At 33.2% G+C, this 24,278-nt stretch overlaps 2 protein-coding genes across 2 annotated transcripts; one reads left to right on the top strand and one right to left on the bottom strand.

The window, feature by feature from the left end:
* Window positions 1–295: 295 nt before the first annotated feature.
* On the bottom strand, window positions 296–7,646 carry LOC133697026 (oxysterol-binding protein-related protein 1D-like). Its single transcript, XM_062119343.1, has 8 exons — window positions 6,703–7,646; window positions 5,792–6,148; window positions 4,828–4,915; window positions 3,838–4,301; window positions 3,140–3,295; window positions 2,675–2,983; window positions 991–1,335; window positions 296–616 (listed from the first exon to the last, which is right to left on the bottom strand). Exons 1-8 carry the CDS (start codon window positions 7,222–7,224, stop codon window positions 443–445), a joined length of 2,415 nt encoding a protein of 804 aa, XP_061975327.1. The 5' UTR covers window positions 7,225–7,646; the 3' UTR covers window positions 296–442.
* A 9,512-nt stretch (window positions 7,647–17,158) lies between these two features.
* LOC133697640 (actin-related protein 3) lies at window positions 17,159–24,051 on the top strand. Its single transcript, XM_062120341.1, has 9 exons — window positions 17,159–17,602; window positions 17,697–18,159; window positions 18,876–19,022; window positions 20,129–20,221; window positions 20,389–20,508; window positions 21,226–21,336; window positions 21,638–21,763; window positions 21,890–21,988; window positions 23,394–24,051. Exons 1-9 carry the CDS (start codon window positions 17,556–17,558, stop codon window positions 23,472–23,474), a joined length of 1,287 nt encoding a protein of 428 aa, XP_061976325.1. The 5' UTR covers window positions 17,159–17,555; the 3' UTR covers window positions 23,475–24,051.
* The last annotated feature ends 227 nt before the right edge of the window (window positions 24,052–24,278 follow it).

The following is a 24,278-nucleotide window of genomic DNA, read 5'->3' as shown; positions in this document are numbered from 1 at the left end:
GATGATCAAGGACTCGGTCCAGTCCTTGAGTTTCCAAGAAAGGTCAGTCGTTTGAGGTGTTGCCCCTCCCAAGAAAACATTTATCACGTCCAGAAATTTTGTTCGCCTTTCTCCAAGTGTCAACAACCTTCGAATCAAAACTTCTTTTAACTTCATGGATGGGAAAAATAAAAAAAAAAATGAAAAAAGATGATTTCTACAGAGAAGAGTGTGCCTAAATAATTACTCGAGAGCGGGTCCTTGTAAATTAACTGATTTCCTAGGGTAAATATACGAGGCACACACCTTGAACGTCTTTGCAGCAGAACAAAAGCAACTTTAAATATCACAACTCTCGTTTTGAATTCCCAGTTGAACAGAGGGAAGGGAGAAAAACAAATAAAATACAGGGAGGATGGGAACCAAAATATATTTGCTGAGACATTCGAAACCGCTTGCTTGCTTACTCTTCTGCTAAACATGAAAACGGATCAGTGCTCTGACCGAATATATCAGGAATTCTGTCCCAGTTCTTTCTTTCTCTTGCGTCCCAGTACCCACCCATATAACAATAACATCCATCCTCGTCCTTCCGAAACCATCTTGGTTGCCACCCCCTTTCCTGCAATTTCCTTGCCTGTTTCACGAAGAAAACGTATATTTTACTTGAGAAAAATAAAAGAAAAGAAGAATACAGCCTTTTTGTTTTTCCTGATGAGCATGGGAGAATGAATGATAGATGCGCTAAAGAACCGCAATACAATGCCAGTGAATCCTAATGCACCTTGATATCATCTAACCAATCAGCACAGAAGAGAAATTAATGATTAAAGGGAGCATAAACTTCAAAAGGGATTCCATCACAAGATCTTATAGATGATGAGACAGCCAAAAGTCTCTGCACAAATGACTCTGAACTATAAGGAAAAACAAATGCTCCAACCGCACAGCCATAACATTTTGTTTTGTTCAGCTTATGGCATCGCCTATTAAAGATAGACAAGCAGGTACCTGTCTTTGTAGCTGCTCCAGTCTCAACTTCTCTGAATTAGCCAACTCATATTCCCCATTTTCTAAGTGTCTCTGATCTGGTCTCAATCTTGAGTCGGTAGGAGGCAATTTTTCCAACAAGCCAGGAGTGAGTTCATTCAAAGATATTGCAAAAGGGGTGAGATTGTATCTCGTCTTGGTAACAGATTTGTCCCTTTCCCAGAGCAAGACAGCCTCCGTCATTGGATCATAACCCTTTGGCTTTGTAGTTGGATCCCCAAGCACATAATACACTGCTTCATCCCACTTCCCAACCAGCATTGCTACCTTCTCTCCTGTTCTATTATCTTGTACAAAACCATGGACCTACAGTAGAGAAAAGGCGTTATGTCACCTTTTAAACACTTCTCATATTGTATCATAACCATTTTTATGTTACTAAACAGGTGCGCCGTAGTTCACCCAATACCACACTTGCACTTTGGACCTTGGGCCCAGGCTAAAACCCCTCAGAGCTTGAGAGTGCCTAGCAGCTTTAACAACATTAAAGTCTATATTAATTAAGGGTGGTGTTATTCCCACTCCACTTTGTGTTGTAATATTATTCAACATGTTGCTTAAATATGACTATATTGATCGTTACAACAAAAGTTAAGTGGAATAGCAAATTAATATTGATAGTATACTCTATCTCTATATCTTATAACATTAATATAAATCTATATTAAGAGAGAATATAAGAGAATGCTTTGGACTTTAGCCCAATGATCTCTCTCTCTCTCTCTCTCTATATATATATATATATATATATATATATATATATAGAGAGAGAGAGAGAGAGAGAGAGTATGATAATAGCTGTAACAACTCTAGCTCTGGGCTAGCCCAAAAGGAGCTGGTTGTTATCATACTCTCTCATGTTGTTTATAATATAAAGAGATCATTAGAAACTCCCTATGTAGCTCTGGACCCACAGATAGCTATCATGGTGGATCCCAATTTTATGTGAACGAGGAAGCCATGCACCAGGAGTACTTCTATGTGTTTATGTATAATGCAGGCATGAGGAAAGAAAAAACTAATAGAGCCTGATGGAAAGCTATGTAAGTCATCATCTACCATGAGTTAGAGCAAAGCAAACCATATCCAACCTTTAAGGAGAGAGAGGGGAGGGAATGAATGATATAACTCTTCCACGTCTCATGTGTGGATTAGAGAACCCTAAACACACCATAGGAGAGCTGAGGTATGTTATTAAGCTGCCTCAAAGTACTAATTATTTGAGTTATTAAAAACTGTCATTATTATTCGTCTAAATTCTTTTATCTTATCTTTTCTGGCTCAATTTTCTGCTGCTCCATACATTTCATAAAGCATTCTGCCTGGTTTAACAGCAGCTAGCAATCTATGGATTATGGATTAATAATCTTCCAAAAGGCCCTAGGATATACATTGATGGAAAGGTTGTTAATCTCTTTAACAAGCAAGAACGGATAATGATGAAATCACTTGACTTTTTGCCCTTCCTCCACTTGAATATTTTTCTCTTTATGGTTTTCTACAAATTAGGAGAAAGGGCAAGGAGGTCAAACATCTTTTAGTACAAGGTGAGCTTTTAATTTCAATATATTCATAATTTATTTTTTGGAACAAAAACTAAAGAGTGCAACTGCCCCCCTGGTTGCATGAGAAATAAAATAATTACCTGATGGGGATTCCGGTCTATGATGGACTGCTCCTTGAACTTGAGCTTGCAAGAGTAGTTTCCACTGCCCTTGATGCGCATTGTTCCATAGTGGTCACAATAAATTTTACCAAGTATAATGTTGTATATGGAGGTGGTGACCTTGCTCCACTGAAAGGTCTCACCGTCCTCAAACTGGAGGGTGAGGACACCAACAGGATCAAGCTGAATAGACCGCCCCCAAAACTTCCCTTTGAGATTGGAGTCAGCCCAGAACTTCCAGCCTCTTCCCTCACAGTGGCAAGCAACTACCATAGGGTGGTGACTAACCTGAATAAAAGGCTAGTCAAACATCATATAAAGGATAAAGAGAAAACTAGGATTCATTTCTATTTAGATACTAGTCAACATCAATAGTAATTGTACATCTGGTTCAAGAATTAGTCACAATCAATTTAAAACATAAGGTGGAAGAAAGAGCATTACTTTTTCTGAGAAAAAACGAAGTCCTTTATCTGGATAGTCAGCCTCGTAGGTCTCCCCAAGGAGAGGGTTGAAGGGTTTGCACTGTCGACCTTCTGTTGAGGCATACCCAGATACAGCAAAAGCTGCAATGTTTAGAATTCTCATCAAATCGTTCCCCTGCAACATGCAAAATCTCATTATGTATAAGTAAAAATGCTAACTCAATGACATCCTAATACAATATAAGATCCACCATAAATCATTCCCACATGAACCAAAGAATGGAACTAATTAAAACAACGAAATAGAGTTTTCAATAAACTCTTGCTGACACAATATTAGTTTTCTACAAATATGTTCAAGGTCTGAACACCTCATTATCCATAACAAGAAATAAATGCCTTAAACAGGCTTTTTTTTCAAACCAGATAGCCCTCTAAAATCAAACAGGCAGGCAGAATGACCTCAGTCCATTCCAAGTTCCCTAAATGGGGATTACAATCACCAAGAACCCAAGTAACAGCTAGTTACCAAATTGAATCAGTGGTAACAAACAAAACAAAGGAAAGAAGTTGATTCGTTAACTAAAAAGATAAAAATAAAAAATCTGTTACAGTCCACCAATGCTTGATCAACCAACTACCTGGACTAAAATGTAACAAGCAGATCATGCTTTAAAACTGCTTTGTCACAAAAGAAAGCACAGCTGAGGACCTGACCTGCTTTCCCCATTCCAATGCTCGGTCAACCAAGTACGAGTACTCCAAATCCTCAAAGCACTTCTGCAATGAAGAGAGTGGTTCATTAAAATAAACAGGAAGACAAACACCAGACAAGTCCTTCCCGATATTGTCCTTGATAATTGACCATAGTCCAACAGGCTTCTCTTTCTCCTTCGGTTCTGGCAAATTATCCCTTCTTTTAACATACGGATATTGAATTGTCATGATCTCCTTCTCAGCCCCAAGCAAATGATCAGAACCATCTTTATCATATATACCAGCATTTCCAGTAGCTTCCCTACTCCGATAGGAAGCACTTCTTAAAGCATCTGCAGACAAAAAGTCATTTGTATCAAAGAATATACCGTCATCTTCATCTGATTCAACATCTCCTCCATCTTGACTTTCATTATCAGCATCAAAATCACTCGCACTAGCCTCTGACATGACAGAATAGAAATCTGTGACATGGAAAGAACATGAATATGAGTAAATTTTCAACACTCGCACCAACAATAAGTCTCATCAGAAAACTTAGCGCAAAGCAGGAATGCCTTTTAAACAATCTAGCTAAGTTTATCCTAAAGTTGAAATAGAGATTGTCAAAGACTATAGTGAGGAAGGAGCTATGTACCATTAAGTACAAAACTCCACCAACTATAACTGATACCAGTGGAGAACTTACAAGTTTGCTTGTCTATTTTGTTTCAACATGCCAAATTAAGACAAAAAAATCAAGTTACAGAAGAACCAGGAAATTGATTAAAATTATTCAGCATGTAGAATTCCAAAATGATCTACAAGGTTGATTTGCTCCATCAAAATATCAACCAATGACTTTTTCCTTATTTCCCCAACAGTGGTATGATTGAAGTATTTTCACACAAAAGGTTATGTAAACTCTTTAACCAATAAGACCTGATAGGCACTGGCATCAAAAAATCAATCAAAATATGATAATAACAGAGATCTAAAAGCAAAACTAACCACTAAATCGTCTATTTGCTTGTCCACAATATGAATCGCGTTCCTTTGTTTCATCTACCACAGTAGTTTCCAGCTCAATTTTCTCTGTCTGCAAAACAATTTTAGGTGTGAAAATTACTCGATAAAGTTCTTCATCACTGATCCAGCATCATATGCATGAGGGATTCTGCGTGCTTAAATATGAAAGGAATAAAATTTTATAAAATGATCATCATCAAAGAAACATAGCAATTAATGCCTTATAGTTCAATGCACAGTTTGCAGCAATGCATATTCATTCACATAAAACATAAAATGAAAACCTTCTCTCTTTTCCATGTCTCTGAAGCACCAAGAATTTTTTGTTTCCTTGTAAGCATATTTGAAATATGAAGCATTTGGGACACTGTCATTCTCGTTTATTTGAGATTCCAATTGATGGTGTTATCATAGTTGAGAGAGGAACTCTCCTCTTTGAAACCTAGGGTAGGTCAAATGGTTCTTCATCAACCATGAAGTCTTTTTGACCTAGGAATGAAGTATCTTGACAGATTTATTAATTTAATTGGTTTAATGTATTATAAGTGATTTTGTAAGAGAGGGGGGTTATAACTTTTGCAAATTCCAGTAAAACAAGGGTATTTTGGTAGTTTTCCTAATTATCAGGAGGTCTTACTTTATGTTGAAATTTGTAGTCTTTTAGGGAGCGTTTGCTTTGCATAAAATGTTTTCTTGATTTTCTTGTGTTTTTTTTCCCATAAAATATTTTACAATAAAATTCAATTGAAACAACAAAACCTATTTACTGCAATTCTAGAGCCAAACTCAAGGTGAATAACATATAATAACGTTTGAAAAATGAAAATGAGATGTCCAGCTTCATTCTCATGAAATTCTGGAATGTAAAAGTATGTTATATTCATGCTTGTATATATTCGAATTTATTACTGCACAGATCAAAGGTAAATAAAAGAACAAAAAGCACCTCTAATTGCCTCAATGTGTCCAGCAACGTGATGTGTTTATGTTGCAGAGCCTTCAACTTGTTTTGCATCTCAGATAGTTCTGATAACATAATGGACTCACAATCTTTGACGACTGTCTCGCCAACACCTTCCTGCACTAGCCGTGATCTTAACTTCTCAGTTGAAATGACAACATCTTCAGAAGGTGAAAAATCACTGCTTGTCAACGCTCTAGGGAAAAGATCTTTAGCAGCCTGCAGGGCCTCAACCCATGCAGCTCTATCTTCTCTCGTTACGCAACACAAGTGAAGAGTTTTTGTTCCAGTGAATATGGTGAGCCTCTTGTCATCTGATTTGCTAGCTCGAAATGAAGAAACCTGCTTACAAATTAAGGTTAAAGTCCAAACGAGCTACCACAAAAACATAGGAACTTATTGGAAATAGGGGTCATAACACGTTACTACATGACTGCTGCCTCTGAATTGAATAACATCAGTGAGAAGATAGGTAAGTTCATCATGTATCATTGGAACATTAAAAGAAAATCAGCTTTTCACATCATGCACTAAACACTTCAAAGAGATAGATGCTGGAGGAATATTAAAAGAAAATCACAGTACATAACAGACATATAAATTATTGCATTCGGGAGCACTTGAATATCATTATCACTATGTATAACCACCAGCACATAATTTATCAGAAATTCCTTTAAATGAATTTCCTAATGATCCACGCTGACATAAAGGACTATTAGTAATGTTTAGCAAGAGACAATAGCATTAAACAAATCAGCAGAAACAAACAACCAAATAATAAACATATTTCGTAATGATCCATACTCACATAAACAACAAAAAAGCAAGGAAAAGTCAAAAAAAAGAAAAGGAGTTTTCTTCTTCTTTTCTACTATATATAATAAAGAAACAACCTTCAAGTGAATTTCGCCGAATGGCTTGCACTGCCTGAGCCGATTATTACCACCACCACCATTACTGCTGCTGCTGCTGCTGCTACAGCTCCAATTGACTTTTTTCATGTACCTCAAAGAACCTTCTCCGATAACCCTAACTCCCTTGTCTCTACCTGCTGGGCTCGTCAAAATCTTATCAGGTCCATGAATCTTATAATACGACAGCACTCCATCTTCAAGCATAAACCACCGAGACCTCCATCCCTTCCCATAATTCACCCATTTGTACAGAATACCCGCTACACTCACGCTCCCACTCACACTATAAACCTTCGAGTCTTCGATTTCTTGACTTACAATCGATGAAAACTTGTCGAGGTCGCGAGATGCCTGAACTGAAAAACTCTGTTTTGAACTTTGATTTAGGGTTCTAAGTGAAGAATCAAGTCCTAATTGCGACTGACTCGCTGATTTGGCCACAACCGGGTTGGCCCGATCCCGATCGATGGATACCGGAGCAATGCAGCAGAGAGGATTCATTTTTTAGGTCGAGCTCCGAATTGGTTCGGATCAGATAGCAAATGCACGGACCCGATCGGAGCTCCAAGCTTTAGCGAAACGAAAGGTCTCGAAAATGACATAAGATCCAGGAGACACGAGTATAAATTGAAGAGGAGAGGAGAGGCGGGTGCTATAAATTTTTGAGGAGGAGGTAGCTAAGCTTAGCTAGCCTGTAGGCTATCCATGCTAATCATGATAGTAAAAGAGGAGAGAGAGGGGAGGGGGTGCAAGACGCACACTGGATCCCATTTAAGGCAGTGCTGATGCAGTTGTCAGTAATGCAGAGGGGGAGAAGAGAGAACAGTGTTGTAGTAACAGTGCAGTGTGGACTCGAAGCGTAGGTTAAGCTAAATTACGCATTTTAATAAAAAGAGAAAGAAAGACAGCGGGCGCATGATTTGATGACCTGATGTTGATTATTTTTTTTTATTTTAAACTTTTGTTGTGTTGTTGTTTGTTGTACAGATATGAGAGATAGAGAGAGGGGAGGGGGGTCAGGTGGGTCAGGTGGGTGGGGTCATAATGGTTGTGGAGAGACAGCTAGCGTGCGCAGTTTGGGCAGCGGGGGGTGTGATAGTGGAATTGGGAGTGTCCTTCGGCTGAATGAGTGCCACACTTCCTTGTATGGGTCCCGGCCGATTCTTCTCAAAACTGTGAAAATGACTTGGTTAACCCTAATTCTTGTTTTTATTAGTTCTGATTAGTGCGTTTGATTCCCAGAGGCCAAGGGTATTCGACCAGTCAATTTTTAACATGGCTGCGACGTAGCAATGCAAGAAAACTTAAAAAAAAAAAAAAAAAAAAAAAAAAAAAAAAAAAAAAAAAAAAAAAAAAAAAAAAAAAAAAAAAAAAAAAAAAAAAAAAAAAAAAAAAAAAAAAAAAAAAAAAGAAAACTTTAATTAACGTATGCTCCGAACACACAAATTATATTATTATTTTGTAAAAGACTAAAACGCGTGGATATTATGCCTCCTCTCATATTTCATTGTGATTTAGTTTTTTTTAATTTTATTTTTAAATTTTTATTTGTTTGATTGCATTCTTTTCAATTAAATTTAATAGCAATTGAATTGAATTTATTGATTAAAATTAAAATTAAAATTAAAAGACAAGGAATCAAAATAGAAAAGATATCATAAATAGGTGATGATTTTAAAGTTTGTATGAAAAGTTTAATTTAGTGCTTATGTTTTAAAAAGTATACATATTCGATATCTCAATATTTTTTTAATTTAATTTTGTTATAAAAGTTCATTTTTTTTATTTCTTAATTTCTGATTTAAAAGAAGAGAGAGAGAGATCATAAGATTTTAACAGTTAAAAAAGAAAAATATTGTTGACACCAATTTAACCCGCCAAACATAGTTATTATTTGTGTAAATTGATCTATTTGATAAAGAGAGTTCATAATAAGTGTTTTTTTTTACCCTTTAAAGTTTGTGAAAATAGATTTCAACTCGAGAAGATTTTGAGTTTTGGGTTAATTTTGGTTTTTGACAACTTTTTAGGTTTTTTAAGTCATTGATAGGTTTATCACTATTTCTATGATGTTTTATAAATATTTTAGGTAAATAAATGGATTGAAAATAAGTTTTTTATATAAAAAAACCTCAAGTCCTGATTTCTTAATCACCACATTGACTGAAATCTAGGCAAAAGGAGATGATACATTGTTTGATTTATAAAAAAAAATCGGGGTGGACAATGCAACAAAAAAAAGGGCTCAAACATGTGGGTCTTGACAAAATAATTTAGGCCTAATAGCGTCTGGTCTTTTGCTTTTTTATGTTTTTTATTTTTTAGATCAATTTATTTTTTTAAAAAAATATTTTTTAAGTTATATTTAAATTAATACAACTTCTCTCTTTTATTTTGATTGTAGAGCCTTTTTTGAATGATGAATTTTATTTTTTATTTTATATGTATTTTATTTTTTAATATATTTTTATTATTCATTTATATTTTTTATCTTTTATATAGGTAAACTTTATTTTTTTCAAATAAAAAAATCAAATGATATTTCTAATGCATTTTAGCCTTGCATAGTATTTTTTTTCCTTTTATTTTACTTAATCAATTTAATGTATGTATTAATTTCTGTTATTTTATTGAATAAAAAAATTATTTTCAAAAATAAATCTAACAAACATAATTAGTTAAATGTTCCATCTTGCAAGATGAAAAATCTTAATATACATCTGTCTCTTAATTTTTCCAGATTTATCTTTAGTTATTATTTATGACTTTTTATTTATTTATTAACAAACATAGTTGTCGATTTATTTAATTGCATGCATGCCTAAACTTTTTTATTTTCTAAAACAACACGTCAAAAAAACTTGTGTGTATATTTTTTTTGTTGAAAAAATTAAATATGGCTCGCAGCGAATAACAGGTTACATAACTAATTTATATCCAAAGCTAAAAGAAATCAAACTTTTATTGTACATGCATTTATAATTTATTGTGCCTTGTATAGTAATTTTACTATTCTACCCTTGCCTTGTAAAAACAACTTACTTTGCTACAAGGGCAATCTAGTCTTTTCACAAAGGTCCAAATGTCTTTGCAAATTCATGAGAGTCATTATAGTCATCTCATATATTTTTTAGTATAGTAAAAGTACTAAATTAGCCTTAAAAGTTATTTTCATTTAAGTACTTTGAGGGGCATTTTTGGGTTTTTATGTTTTTTCTAAAAATTAGAATGACCAAATTACCCCTTAAATCAAATTTTCTAAGCTTTGAGTCCATGAGCGTTTTTGTAATTCCTTATAGGTTTTTCTGTTATTATAAAGTTGGGTTAGGGGTGATTCAGTTTTTCTCAATTATTAACGTGCCAACATTTAAGGGGACTCCTCGCTTTTTGAGCAGTGTGAGCCACCGTTAAGTGGAAGAATGCCAGCTTTTTCTACGGCGCTTTAAGCTCCATAACACCCTTTTCCACATGGAGGCAGCGCTTGGAAGCTCCATAATTAGGGGTGATCATTTTCAGTTTGGTTTGGTTTTTTATTCAAAAAAAGTAACCAAATTGAAATTAAAAAAAAAAACAAAACCAATTCAAACCGACCAGTTTTGGTTCTGTTCGGTTTTTTAGGACAAAAACCAGTTCAAACCGGTTTTGCTCGGTTTTTTCAAAATTTTAATCAGTATTTTTTCATAGTTTGATTTTTTCGGTTATTTTTTTTCAGTTTTCTCGGTTAAATTAATTTTTCAGTTTTTTTCTCACCCCTATCCATAATAGCTTTTCATCAACCACCCCTTCCTTTTCTTTTCTTCTTCACTCTCTCCTTTCCATTGAATTTTGTGTTCGGCCATGAAAAAAAATCATTTATCTTTTTTATTTTATAAAATTTCATATTTGGTCCTCAATGTTTTGATTTTAATGTTTGACTCTTGACCTTTTTATCACCCTAAATTGAAAAAAAAAAGACAAAAAAATGACTCGAGTTAACAAGAGTCAACTTGCTACACCCGAGTCAATATGGCTTATCGCAAGACATGCAACTCGAATCATGAAACTGTGATAACCCTATAAAAAATAAATCGATACAAAATATGACATCCAATATCTAATAAACCCAATGTTGAAGAATTATATTAAAAAAAAAACTAAGTTTGAACTTAAAAAAAAATCTTCAGAGATTTTGAAGACAAATGTGTACCTTGACATTTCATTATTCATTCCCATAGTGAAATACCAAGGCCTTTTTTACTAAACTATATTTATGGCCTGCGCTTTGTTATGCTCCAGTCAAGATTTTTCTTAACATAAAAAAAGCCAAGGAAACAAATCCAAGACTTGAGTCACTAGACAAATTATCAGTTTAATTAATATGAATAAATAAAATATAATAACAATAAATAAAATGAAAAAAAAACAATAACAAATAAGGGTAAAAAAAACAACATGAGCTCATTCAGGGTATAAAAAATAATGTTGAATGGTGAAATTTAAGAAAATAATAAAAGCAAGAAAAAAAAACAATTTAAATTGGGTTGACTATCAAACTTCATGACAATAGGTATAAGATTTGGATAATCTCATGGGAAAAAATCAAGAAAAAAAGGACCACATGAAGGAAAGAGGAAAAAAAAATATAAAGATCATTTTTCAATATATCAAATGTTAAATTATGAAATTAAAACAAATAACTTTAAAAATAACCAAAAAATACTAAAATCAACTATTGTTAACCTTTGAAACCAATAACTTTGATCATGAATTTGAGAATAACCCTATAAAAATCAAACCTAATAAAAATAACAGAGCAAAAGTAAAAAAGAAAACGAAAGGTCGGGGGGGGGGGGTGGAATCAGCTTAAAATTAAAGAGAAAAAACTAAGCAAACCAAAACAAACTTGGTTGAATTTCTTAAACTCACAACTTGTAAAATCTTAAACTCAAGTTGAGTCAAGAAACTTAATTCTTAACCAATTTAATTTTAAAGGGTGAAATTGTAAATAAAAAATATCAATCTTAAAAACTTGCAAAAGTAAAAAAGATAATAATAAAAAGAAAAATGATCAAACTTGATAGAAAAAACTCCATAGAGGATGAAATTGTAAAAAAAAAATCTAAAAAATAACCCCAACAAAACAAATAGTAATAAAAAGAATAGAGATTAAAACTGAAAGATAAAAAAGAAAAAGGTTGGAATTAAAAAAACATTTGTAATTTTATGATACAAGTGTGTTTTATTTTTATTTTTTTTAAATATGATTTGGGTCATTAAAGTGACCGGGAAAAAAAGACTGATATATGGACAAATAGAAAAAAAATAGGAAACAACAAAAAATGCACAACTAAAAAAATCATATAGAAGGAAGATAAACAAAAAAAACCTAATCATTAATGATATAAATGTTGAATGATAAAACTAAAAAAAATTAAAAAAAAATCTTAGAAAACCCGAGTGAGCCTTTTAAACATGGACAAGAGTTTCAAACTCGCAACTCAATAAATTATAGACCCCGGCAGAATCAATAAGCTAAATTCCTTACCAATTTAATATTGATTAGCCAAAGTAAATTCAACAAAGAGCCATATTTAAAAAAATGGTCATTTTTAAAATCAATGGAAGATCCTAGAGAAAATAAATAAATAAGTAAAAATAATTTTAAAATTTTTTATCTCAAATAAAATAAAAAAAATTAAAAAAATGAAAACTAAATTAATATATATATATATATATATATATATTAAATAGGAAAAAAAAGAATTCTAACCTTATAAATTATTGTTTTTTTAAAAAATCATTTCAAACATTGAAGGAATGTATGAAGAAAAAAAATATAAATCTAAAGAATTAGCTAAAAACCAACAAAAAATGATAAACAAAAAGATCCAGGATAACTAGTTTATTTTCAAGACAAAAAAACATTTTACAGAAAGCAAACTAAAAAAAAAATCAATCTTGAAATGAATAAATGTTGAAGGATGAAACGAGAAAAAAATAACTTAGACGGGAGAAAAAAACCAAGCAAATGTCTTAAACTTAGTCAAATCTTAAAAACTCATAATATGTGAAACCGTGGATCTAGGTCCAATGAAGAATTTTGTTATGAACCAATTTTAAAAACTTGCCAAAGTAAAAAATAAAAATAAAAATAAAAAAATAAAGATTAAATTTGATTAAAAAAAACCAAATGAGGGTGAAATCATAAAAAAAATTAATTTAAAAAACAATTTCAAACAAAAAATACCAATAAAAAGAATGATGATTAAATTTGAAAGATGAAAAAATTAAGGGGGATAAATTTGAAAGGGCATACCAATTTTATAAATTATTATATATTAAAAAAAATCATAATGAAAAAATGGACCAAATCTAAAGAATTAACAAATTAAAAGGCTTTTCTTGAATTTTTAAGGGGTTAACGCGAAAATCTAGATAGGAAGAGAGAACACAAGGGAGGAAAAATGGCTACCGACATCAAACCATCATGAATCTTTGGACATGTGTTGCCTCGTCCGGTTGAGAACGCCAAGACCTTTCAAGCACCGCCCCAGAAGGTTGCATTTGATTATCGGATAGTCCCACATGCATTGTCTAAATAACACCGAGGTCGTCGTCCACACCCTTAATGATTTTTTTTATATTTAATATATGTCAATTACAAAAAAAAAACCTATGCAACCTTAAATCTACAATAAAACTAATGTAAAATGACAAAAAAAATAATGAGAGGATTAAGTTGATTTTATCTTTAAATGTATTAAAAATAATTGCACTTTTTTGAAAAAAATTGAAAAGACTAAAACATCCCTGGATAATAGGCATTATATTTTTTTATTCCATGGTTAAATTTATATTTTTATTGTGTTAAAAAAGATAAATGACCAATCTAACCCTATAATTTATTAAAAACAACCGTGTCATGGTGAAAAGATCATCTTGCCTTTAATGCCAAGTTTAAATGTTTTTTAAGCCAATGATAATATCTTTTAATTACTATTCTAACAAATAATGATTTGAGTTTTTTAAATTGCTATTGAATATATATATATATATATATACATATGGGTGGATTTAGAGACCCAAAACATTCATTCTCCACCCAAATATAATTATTTTACGGGCATTTTCAATTTTATGACGACACATTCTTTGGATGAATATACTCCATTCTTTAGAAAATTTCTCTGAAATTTTCTTCCTTTCAATTAATTTGGGATATATCCATGATTTTTTCTTTATAGCATCACATGCAAATGACGACACATTCTTTGTTTTCTTTTCTTTCACAAGAAGACGTGAACAATTTAATTAATTGTTCTAAATTACATATAGAGGTTTAAAAAATATTTAAATCTCCGAGTGAGTTTACATTTTATTTTCATAAAAAAATAAACTCTATTTATTGAGGAGATAACGAAGATATCTTAATCATTAATCTACTAATTCAAAGGGGATTATTGAGGAGAAAAACTAATTTAAAGAAAAAAAAAATTTAAAATTCTTGAGAAGCGTGGCCAGGTGCAAGAACAAACACCCCCTATTTTTTATTTCGCATTCTCATCGTGCACGATTTGATGTGGTTTCCTCTTTTTCAAAGATCAAGGACGCAATTGAAATTTATTTAACAGTATAGGGGCAGGTTTGTACTTATATTTGTTTTGAACAAGTCCTTTACCGTACATGTTGAAGCTTTCCACCGTAGACGTCACGTCACATTCACCCCACAAGACGGTGCCGCCACTTAAGCCTTAACATTCCCATGGTCCCACAAAGTTCCCACAAATGAAATAACCGACAAGTGATCGAAGGCTTAAATATCCACGGTCCTAAACCATAGTAACGTAAGTTGTACGAAGATTGTCAAACCCCGTTTAAGGATTTTTTTTTTAACAAAAACACCCCTGTAGTTCCAGAATAAGCAATTAAGTACCTAACATCTCAATTGTAGCAACATTAATTAAACATGGATAATGATAGAGATGCTTAATTTCTTCACCAAGATTATTAAATTAAGTACCTTAACATTGTCCATCAAATTATAATCTTAGTAATTTAGACCTATGAACACAAATCTCCTTCTAAAATCGATTTTAATTTTGATTCTCATTTAGTTTAAAGCTTATTATTAGTAAAATTCAATAGAAAAAATGCTACAAGTCAACCTAAGAACAAATGCTGTTGATCTTGGACATAGGGACTAAGTGGCTGTTTGGGAACGTGGCTGCGGGCGAGGTTCACCCGCAGCCACGTTAATTAACGTTTGGTAACCCAAAAAAAGTTATTTTTGGTGGGTAGGACTCACATGAAACCAGAGTTTCATGAGAAGCAGCTTCTCATCTAACAGTGGAGCATGGCTCCACTGTTCAGTGAACAGTGGAACCATGCTCCACTGTAGTTGTTCACTGTAAAGGGTGAAGCAGGCTTCTTTTTTTTTTTAAAAAAAAAAACCAGTGTGCTACACTGTTAAAAGTTTAAGTTTTTTTTTAAAAAATCAGTCCAATTAATCGATTTTACTCATACTATTTATGTGAATGTGAATAATATTTTTTTTTTGTTAAAAATTGAAAAAATTGAGTTTTAGAACTGGCTTGTGCGTAATAAACAAGTTGTGTGAAATAGAACTTGTATCTTGTGGTTTATAGTTCAATATCAGTGGACAGAGAAAGTTAAGAATACATGGAAAATATATCTTTCGGGTCGCATCTACTTTACCGACCCAGCCATGTTCTTGTTGATTAGAAAACTTTTTTTATTTGTTAGTATTCGTCTTTTGGTCGGCTGAAATGGTATTTTTAGGTTTCTGGATTGTATTTTCACCACATAATTGCTATGGAAATATGGAAACAAATATTGAATTGAACTTCATTTTTTTGGGTAACATCATGGGTCATTGCATCTAGTTTGATCCTCGTATTAGACATCGTTTGACATTGTGTTTGTAACTACATTTCATTAAAATTTGATTATTTTTTTTTACTAAAATTGAGTGCGGTTTGTACTTTTTGGATCGTTTTGATGTGCTGATGTCAAAAATAATTTTTAAAAAATAAAAAAATATCATTGATATACATTTCAGCACGAAAAGCTATTTGAAAAGCACCCGCAACTACAATGTCAAATCAATTAGTTAAGTGGCCGTTTGGGAGTGTGGCTGCGGGTGAGGTTCACCCGCAGCCACACATAATATCGTTTGGTAAAAGGCAAAAACTGCTTTTCACTGGTAGGACCACTATAAATTAAAATGAAACCGCAGGTTTTGAAGAAGCAGCATTTGGCTGCTTCTCCTGAGGCAAGAAGCTGTAACAGTGGAGCATGGCTCCACTGTAACAATGGAGCCATGCTCCACTGTACAGTGCGAGTGAATTAATTCACTCGCACTGTACACTTAAACTTAAATCTTTTTTTTTTTTGAAAATCAGGAAAAGTTTTGTTTTTTCTTTTTATTATTATTTTGAAAAATCAGGAAACATTTAGTTTTTTTTTTTTTGAAAAATTAGTGCAGTTAAGTGATTTTACTCGTACTATTCATGTGAACATGAACAATTATTTTTTTTGTTTTTTTAAAAAATTAGTTTAAGGTGAATTAAATTTACTCGTACTGTAATCTCAATTTTATTTCTGATAATATTTTAACTAATTTTATTGCATGCTTAAAAAATCATGAAAACTGTAGTTTTTATCGAATGAATTTTGTACGTAATGAAATTGTAAAATATTTTTTAAAAAATTAAGTTTTACTCGAAAAACTAGTATTTAATATTATTTAATAACACTATATAAATTAGAAGGATATCGCATGATGACGTAGCATTTGTGGAATATGATCGCAATTCCAATTATGTTCTTGCCGGGTCCGACCCAGTTAAAAAAAATTCAGGTTATATTTTTATTTTAATTGTGTTTTATTCAAAAAATTAGAAGGAGATCGCTTGATGACGTAACAAAAAATGCAGTTTTTGTTGTTGCGTGCTTAAGAAACCATGAAAAATATAGTTATTGTTGGATATATTTCGTATGTAATGACATTGCATATAGTTTAATGGAATAATAAAAAATATTTGATATCAATATTATTTATTTCATGATGTAATAATAGTAGTTAAATCTACAATATTTAAATTAAAAATATTTTTTAATTATTTTATAACCTCAATTTGAAAAGCATTTTTTTAACCAAACACATTAAATTACTTTTTGTTCAACCTCAATTTCAACCACAGTTTTAACTAAACATATATTTTTCCAAACCAACCTCAACTAAAAGTACTTTTTATAAAACAACTTTTTTAAAACCACAACCACAACAGCAACAGCAATACCAAACACACTCTAACACGGCTACAAATTGAAACGTCAAGGAGTAAATGGATTATTGTAAAAATACAGGGACTTCAATGCTCAGAATCTAACTTTCCTTGAAAACAAAAAAAACCCACAGCACAAGAGAGAGAGAGAGAGAGAGAGAGAGAGAGAAAGTGCTTGTTGTTGTTGTGTTGGCGAATGAAAAGGTTGGATTGGGTTGCCAAGAAAAGCATCCAAGACAGCAAGAAAAGAGACGAGAGACACAAGACCATCTCTCGACAATAATAATTAATAAAAGGATGAAGAAATTGATGAGGAGAAATCATCTTACCTCGTTGAGTTCATTACCTTCTTGTTGTTGAAATGGAGACAACCTTTTTGTTCACCAAATTACCATTGAGTGGCTGCGTTCACTTGGGATTCAAGTCACCGTCTTCTTCCTTTTTTTCGCGCTTCTCTCTCGACCATGACCTTCTCTCTTAAACCCTCTTTTGAATCCCCCTTGCTGATCCCTCTCTACCTTCACCACTATTCATTCTCTATCTCTCATGGACGCTACCTCTCGTCCTGCCGTCGTCATTGACAACGGCTCTGGGTACTCTCTTTCTTTGATGCGCCCAAAGTGCTTGATAAAATGTCTCAATTAATATTTTTTTTGATTAATTGTGTGTTTTGTTGCTGTTTTGCAGGTATACTAAGATGGGATTTGCGGGAAATGTAGAGCCGTGTTTTATTTTACCATCAGTAGTAGCAGTAAACGAATCGTTTTTAAATCAATCGCGAACTTCTTCTTCGAAAGCAAATTGGCTAGCGCAGCATAGTGCAGGGGTTATGGCCGATCTAGATTTCTTTATAGGAGACGAGGCGCTTGCCAAATCGAGATCTAGTAATACTTATAATCTTAGCTATCCAATCAAACATGGTCAAGTTGCTAACTGGGATGCCATGGAAAGGTACTGGCAGCAGTGTATTTTTAATTATTTGCGTTGCGATCCAGAGGATCATTACTTTTTATTGACTGAAAGCCCGCTTACTGCACCGGAGAGTCGTGAGTATACCGGTGAGATTATGTTCGAGACCTTTAATGTTCCTGGGCTTTATATTGCCGTCAATTCTGTGCTCGCTCTTGCAGCTGGTTACACAACATCCAAGGTTGGTTTCTTAGAATTTCTTGGTCATTTTTAATCATGCAAATTTCATTAGAGGCTGGGTTTAGACTGAAAATATTGGGTTTTGAGTTTTGGTAGTTATTTTTATTTTATTGAATTTAGGGTTTGGTTTTGCATTTGGATTTGGGACTTTAAAGTAGGGCTTGAAATGATAAACGGGTGAAACATGTCATAGGTTGCTCGTGAGTTCATTGTAATATGTATTTTAGTAGTTTTATTGGAATGTTCAATCTACCTAATTGAATGTGAATAAGTTTACTTGTTTGTATTTTACCTGTCATTGATTTTTGGGGGATGACTTATTTGACACATGCAGCAATCTATGGTAAATGTGTGTGTGTTCTTGAATTAATCATTAAACAAAAATACACAAGTCAAGAAAAGCCATTGACATGTATACCCGTCTTGAAATTAATGATTTCTTGCAGCTAAATTTGAAAACATAAACATAAACATAAACTAGCTGGTGTTCTAATTTATGTTGCTTAGGGTTAAGTGCTTTGAATTGGTGGCACGATGTGTTCTTTGAGAGAGATGATTCTGATTTTTTTGAGGAAAAAAAGAAGAATTTAATACTAATATGTTTCTTTTGCTCTCCTTTTTAGTATTTAACTGCAATTGAAGTTTTCATTTTAATCTTGCTATTAAGTTGTATGATTATGATCCTTTTCGTTTGAGATTGACCTACAGTTCTTTTAGTGTGAGATGACAGGGGTTGTTGTGGATGCTGGAGATGGAGCTACTTATGTTGTACCTGTCGCAGATGGTTATGTTATTGGGAGCAGCATTAAGTCAATCCCTATTGCTGGCAAAGATGTTACTCTATTTATCCAGCAGCTCATGCGGGTAAGTTGGTTTTGACTTCTAGCAATCGGATTTGGTATTGGGCACTCTAGATATACTTCCATCACTGATAGCATTTTTTTGTTGTCATGTTTGGTTTATTTTTAGACGTGAAAGAAGAAGAAAAGTAAGGAAAATACATGAGAATGGGTGGGCAGGGAGGAGAAAAGTTATTTATTCATTCTTTTTTTTTCCTTTTTTATGGAATGCAATTTTTTTTTTGAGAAAATTGTGTTTGTATTTTAATTGAGAGCTTACACCTTTTGCTAAAATGTTCTTGACATGCCTAGATATTTTCCCCTTCAATCTGATCTGTTTTAGATGAAAAATTCTTATGGTCATGAAATAGATTTTATAGAACTTCCTCTTAGTTTTGAACTAACAAATGGAAATTAGAAATTGTCTTCCCGACTTAGAACATTCTTTCTAGTTCTATGAGCATGATCATTTGAAACATTTAATGGAGAGGCACAGACCATAATTCTGCAGTTTCATGATGTGACACCTAATGCTTCTGTCTTGCACTAGCATCCGAGGCAAGATTATGGTCCATACTTAAGACATGTTTTCCTACGACTTGATTGTTGAATTCAATTGCTTCATCTGCAGTCCTCTTATTCAACCTCTAACTTGAATTTGTCACCATACATTGTGGATCCACCATCAATCTATTGTGATTTAGCTTTTAACCTGTTGCTGTGCGTTGTATTAATTTTGCTTGTCTACTCAGTCCTTATTGTTTGCAAAAGTTCTATCAACTCAGTACGGAGTTGACCTTTAGAGGCAACCATGGGTTTCCCTATTTATAACTTTTGGGACCTTTTGGTTATTTATGCTTCTGTGTACCATTGCAACACTGAAGTTTTTTATATCCTGTTTACTTTGTGTTAAATAGAAAAAACCATTTAGGTTTTGCTGTAAGTGAGAGAGACAGACAATGTGGAGCTCCTCTCTTGTTTTCTAATCCCTGTAGATGCTCAATCATAAAGTCATCAATTACTTACTAAAGTAATGTTCATATATTTGTACTTGCCATTTGAGTCTATGGATTTGGGGATTGTATAGCAATGGTATTGACCGAGGTTTCCTTTTTGTATTCTGTGGTGTAGGAAAGAGGAGAGAATGTACCCCCGGAAGATTCATTTGAAGTAGCTCGGAAAGTGAAGGAAATGCATTGCTATACTTGTTCCGATATTGTCAAGGTCATTTTTGCTTCTATTAGAATCTTGAATTGGATATATTGATCTGCATTGCCTTCATACTTTCAGATAGAGCATAAAGGTTTCATTGGAATTATGCTGTTCTGCCACATCACATATGTTTGGATCTAGAATAACATAGTAATATGCCGGCTCTCAAAATGATTCAGGAGTTCAACAAGCACGACAAGGAACCGGCAAAGTATATCAAGCAATGGAGAGGTATTAAACCAAAAACAGGAGCACCATATTCCTGTGACATTGGATATGAACGATTTCTTGGTCCTGAGGTTAGTTCTAGCTTTTCGAGCATGGTATTTTCTCTGCAAGCAACTTAACTTATTTTATTGTATGACAAACCATGGTTTTCACCAAATGTAGACGAGAAACAGGCTTGATTTATATAAACATCACTGATGTAAGTACCATCTTGTTCCTCAGAGAAATTCCATTGGATTTACTTATGAAGCCAAAATCTTTGGGAAATATTTATTCTTTAAGCTTTTTGTAAGAATTTCCCCACAATTGAAATATGTATTTCCTGCTTGCACAGCATGGGAGAGTAATCTTGCATACATGCTATGCAGTAATACTGTTGGTTACCCTTGCAATCACTATTTTTGTCTATTCCTACTTTATTGAAATCATTTTCCCTACAGTATCTAGATATCCTAATTCCTATGATTCTGAAAATCTTTACACGCTGAAACTCTGAGATTTGCTTTAGCCACAATCTTCCTGAATACATGCCAGCGTTCAAATTGAAACTTAATTACATCCTTTTTTTTCGGAGTATTGAACTCAATATCTTCTTGGGTAACTGGAGATGGTTTCTTATTTTCACGAATAAAAATATATGAATGCAAGAGTTACTTTTTAGTGTATGCCGAGCATTTGGTGAGCATAATTAATTCATTATAATATGTTACCTGGGCAGTTGTGTGTGCTATCTTATATACTGTTTTCCACTGTACTTTGTTTTCTGATTTTTTTAACTTGTTCACCAGGTATTCTTTAATCCCGAGATTTATAGCAGTGACTTTACCACTCCTTTACCAGCTGTGATAGATAAGTGTATTCAGTCTGCACCAATTGACACAAGGAGGGCTTTGTATAAGGTGAAGTATCCATAGTCCAGGGAAAAAATAGTTCAAATTTTGGACCTTGTACAAAATTCATTCTGATGAAACAATTCAATATATTTTACCCCAATAGTTAGGAACAATAAAAGAAATTGAAATGAGATTGTGAATTGGTAATTTTCGAACTTTGGCATGAGCTATTTCTTCTCACAGAGATGCAATTGATAATTGCAATTGCATGAGTGAATACAAAGTTGCACTTAAGCACATTCTTGTATTTGCTCAACATCTTTCTTTTGTGCTTATTATCACACATTGGTTTTTATTTTGAATTTAGAATATAGTGTTATCTGGAGGATCAACCATGTTCAAAGACTTTGGTAGAAGATTGCAACGGGATTTGAAGAAGATTGTGGATACACGTGTTCTTGCATCTGAAGCTAGACTTGGTGGGGGAGTAAAAGTAAGCATTTTATTATTTACACGCACAATAAAAAGATATTTTCAAATGTATTATATTTCTTCTATTTTTATTCCTGTTGTGACTAGCGCAAAAATCTTGAACATGTTTGTTGTTCTGGGTCTCCAGTCACAACCAGTGGAAGTGAATGTAGTCAGCCATCCTATCCAGAGATTTGCAGTCTGGTTCGGCGGTTCAGTGTTAGCATCAACGCCTGAGTTTTTTGCTGTAAGAATTATTCATCCGGTCCATTTTCTAATATATATGAAAGCTTACGATATTCTCCATTCCCTTACAATATGATGCACTTAAACTGCATTCTCCTTTGGATTAACTATGTTTCCTTGAGGCAGCCTGTGGGCCTAGAAATTAACATATTTTGAGCAATGACTTTCCACATTTGAAAATTCATGGCATGTTTGATCCTTGCTTTCATTTTTCTAAGGAGCAAACATTAAATTTAATTGTTAAAAATGAAAAAAAAAATCTAACACAATTGCTCTCGTTAAGAAATTGAGAGAATAACACAATAATCATGTATAAACTGGTCAACACAGCAAAACAAACTATTTTTCGTTTGCTTAAAACAGATTATACCTATGCTAGCAGCAAAACAATTTGAAAGCGAATATTAAAACAATCATTTTGACACTTTACATAGATAGATGTGACAGATAGAAGAGAGATCGTGTGCTTTTAAATTCATATTGGGAACCCATGGAAAACTAGGGTCAACATGTGAAGGAAAGATGTGACAAAGTTTGATACAAGGTTGAAAATTGAAAAATTAGTTTATAAGTTTTTTATATTACTCTAGTTGATCATATATATTTTTTTTAATTAAGAAAATAGTAACAGTTTCCACTACTAAGCAATCCTTTTATTTGTCTTCAAATTGATCTGGCGCTTCTTAACTTTCTGCAAGTTAAAGATAAGTTTATCACTTGTTCCTGTAACAAGTTCGTGAACACTTAAGCAAGCTCTTCTCTATCGAAGTTCAGATCCAACTAAGATTTAAGTGCAACCTTTTCATATTCATCTGTGAATTCTTGAAATTAGTGTGAGTTGAAGTAAAACAACAAATCTAATGTCGATTGTTTTCTTGGTGACTGCCACCTATTTTTTGTTGAATGTTGATCAGCCATGCATTTTGCTCATTGGCTTATGGACTCATTCCTTCTCTAGCTAGTGCTGCTTTAGATGGACCTTTTGTTGTTTTTCTTATTATTGTCATTATCAAAACATCATTTTGATCACTATTATTACCACCACCACTTTTTTAGGGAGATCAGAAGGTTTGATTAAAGGTTGTTTTTTGAAACCAGAGGCATAGCAACAACCTAATTATTTTACGAGCTTCACAAATTTGGCACTCACTTTTTCTACAAAATGAAATTTGTGTGGTGTAATTAAGTAGTTTCGAGAAATTAATTCTTCTTAGCTTGAGGAATGTGGGCTGTTTGGCTGACTCTTTATTTTCTGGGATGGGGGTTGAAATAAGTTTTTGCTTCTTCTTTTTTTTTTTTTTTTTTGTAGCTGTGGTGTCTATTTAATGACACCATTTCCTGAGTTAAACATTCATGTCAGATTAAATTTGGAATGTAGTCTATAACTGTGTCTACTTCGTGCACAGGCCTGCCATACAAAAGCAGAATATGAGGAATACGGAGCAAGCATTTGCCGCACAAATCCTGTTTTCAAGGGAATGTATTGATGCAAAAACCCAGTTGGGCAGATTGTTTACCAAGCACTTCCATGGCATTGTTCCATGGAGTGCCTCATCATTTCCATCTCTATCACTTGCCATGGTTCACTTCCCTCGGCCCAAATTTACTTGGTCTTCATGTATATTCACGGATTGCTGGAGGTGGTGTAAAATATGGACGCCCAGTCTTAATTTTTAGAAAAGAAGATGATTCCTTGTATCGATTCTTTCATTGGTTAGCTGCAGCCTCCTCTTTAGATGTCTCAATAGGATGCCAATTAATTGTGTTATTCGTAGGTGCCCCCCCTGGTGCTTGATGACCATTTAGGAAATATCCTGTAGTTAAACATCATTTTGAGCCGAATTTTTAGTCTTCGGCTCCTTAGAATACGATGAAGATTTTTTTTCTTTCCCTTTTTCCATTTGCCTGTGACCAAAATGTATTCATTCGTTTGCATGAACTGCATAAATGGAAGTACTAATTTGAATCAGGGAAATGTTGACCTGAATTTCCACTTATCCTCTCTGTGTTACAGAATTCCTGTACCGACATTATCTGTTATATAATAAATATTCATTGTATAAACTATGACTTCTTCATGCTCTTGTAAATTCGGGACCTGATAGAGATGTGTGCTGTGTTTTCAGTTTCTTGCACTCCCTTTTGTATTTGGGTAATTGATTTTCTGGTGGGAGATTTCTTTTCATGATGCAGATTCAACAGCCGCGTTGCTTGGTCTAAATAATCTTGAGGTAATTTCAAGTATAGTAAGATGTCGTTGACAATAATTATCATTTTTTTTTCCTGAATTG

This window comes from Populus nigra, chromosome 6 (genome assembly GCF_951802175.1).
Source record: "Populus nigra chromosome 6, ddPopNigr1.1, whole genome shotgun sequence".
Taxonomy (NCBI): domain Eukaryota; kingdom Viridiplantae; phylum Streptophyta; class Magnoliopsida; order Malpighiales; family Salicaceae; genus Populus; species Populus nigra.
The sequence above is the reverse complement of the archived record's forward strand: the minus strand, read 5'-3'. Positions and strand labels throughout refer to the sequence as shown.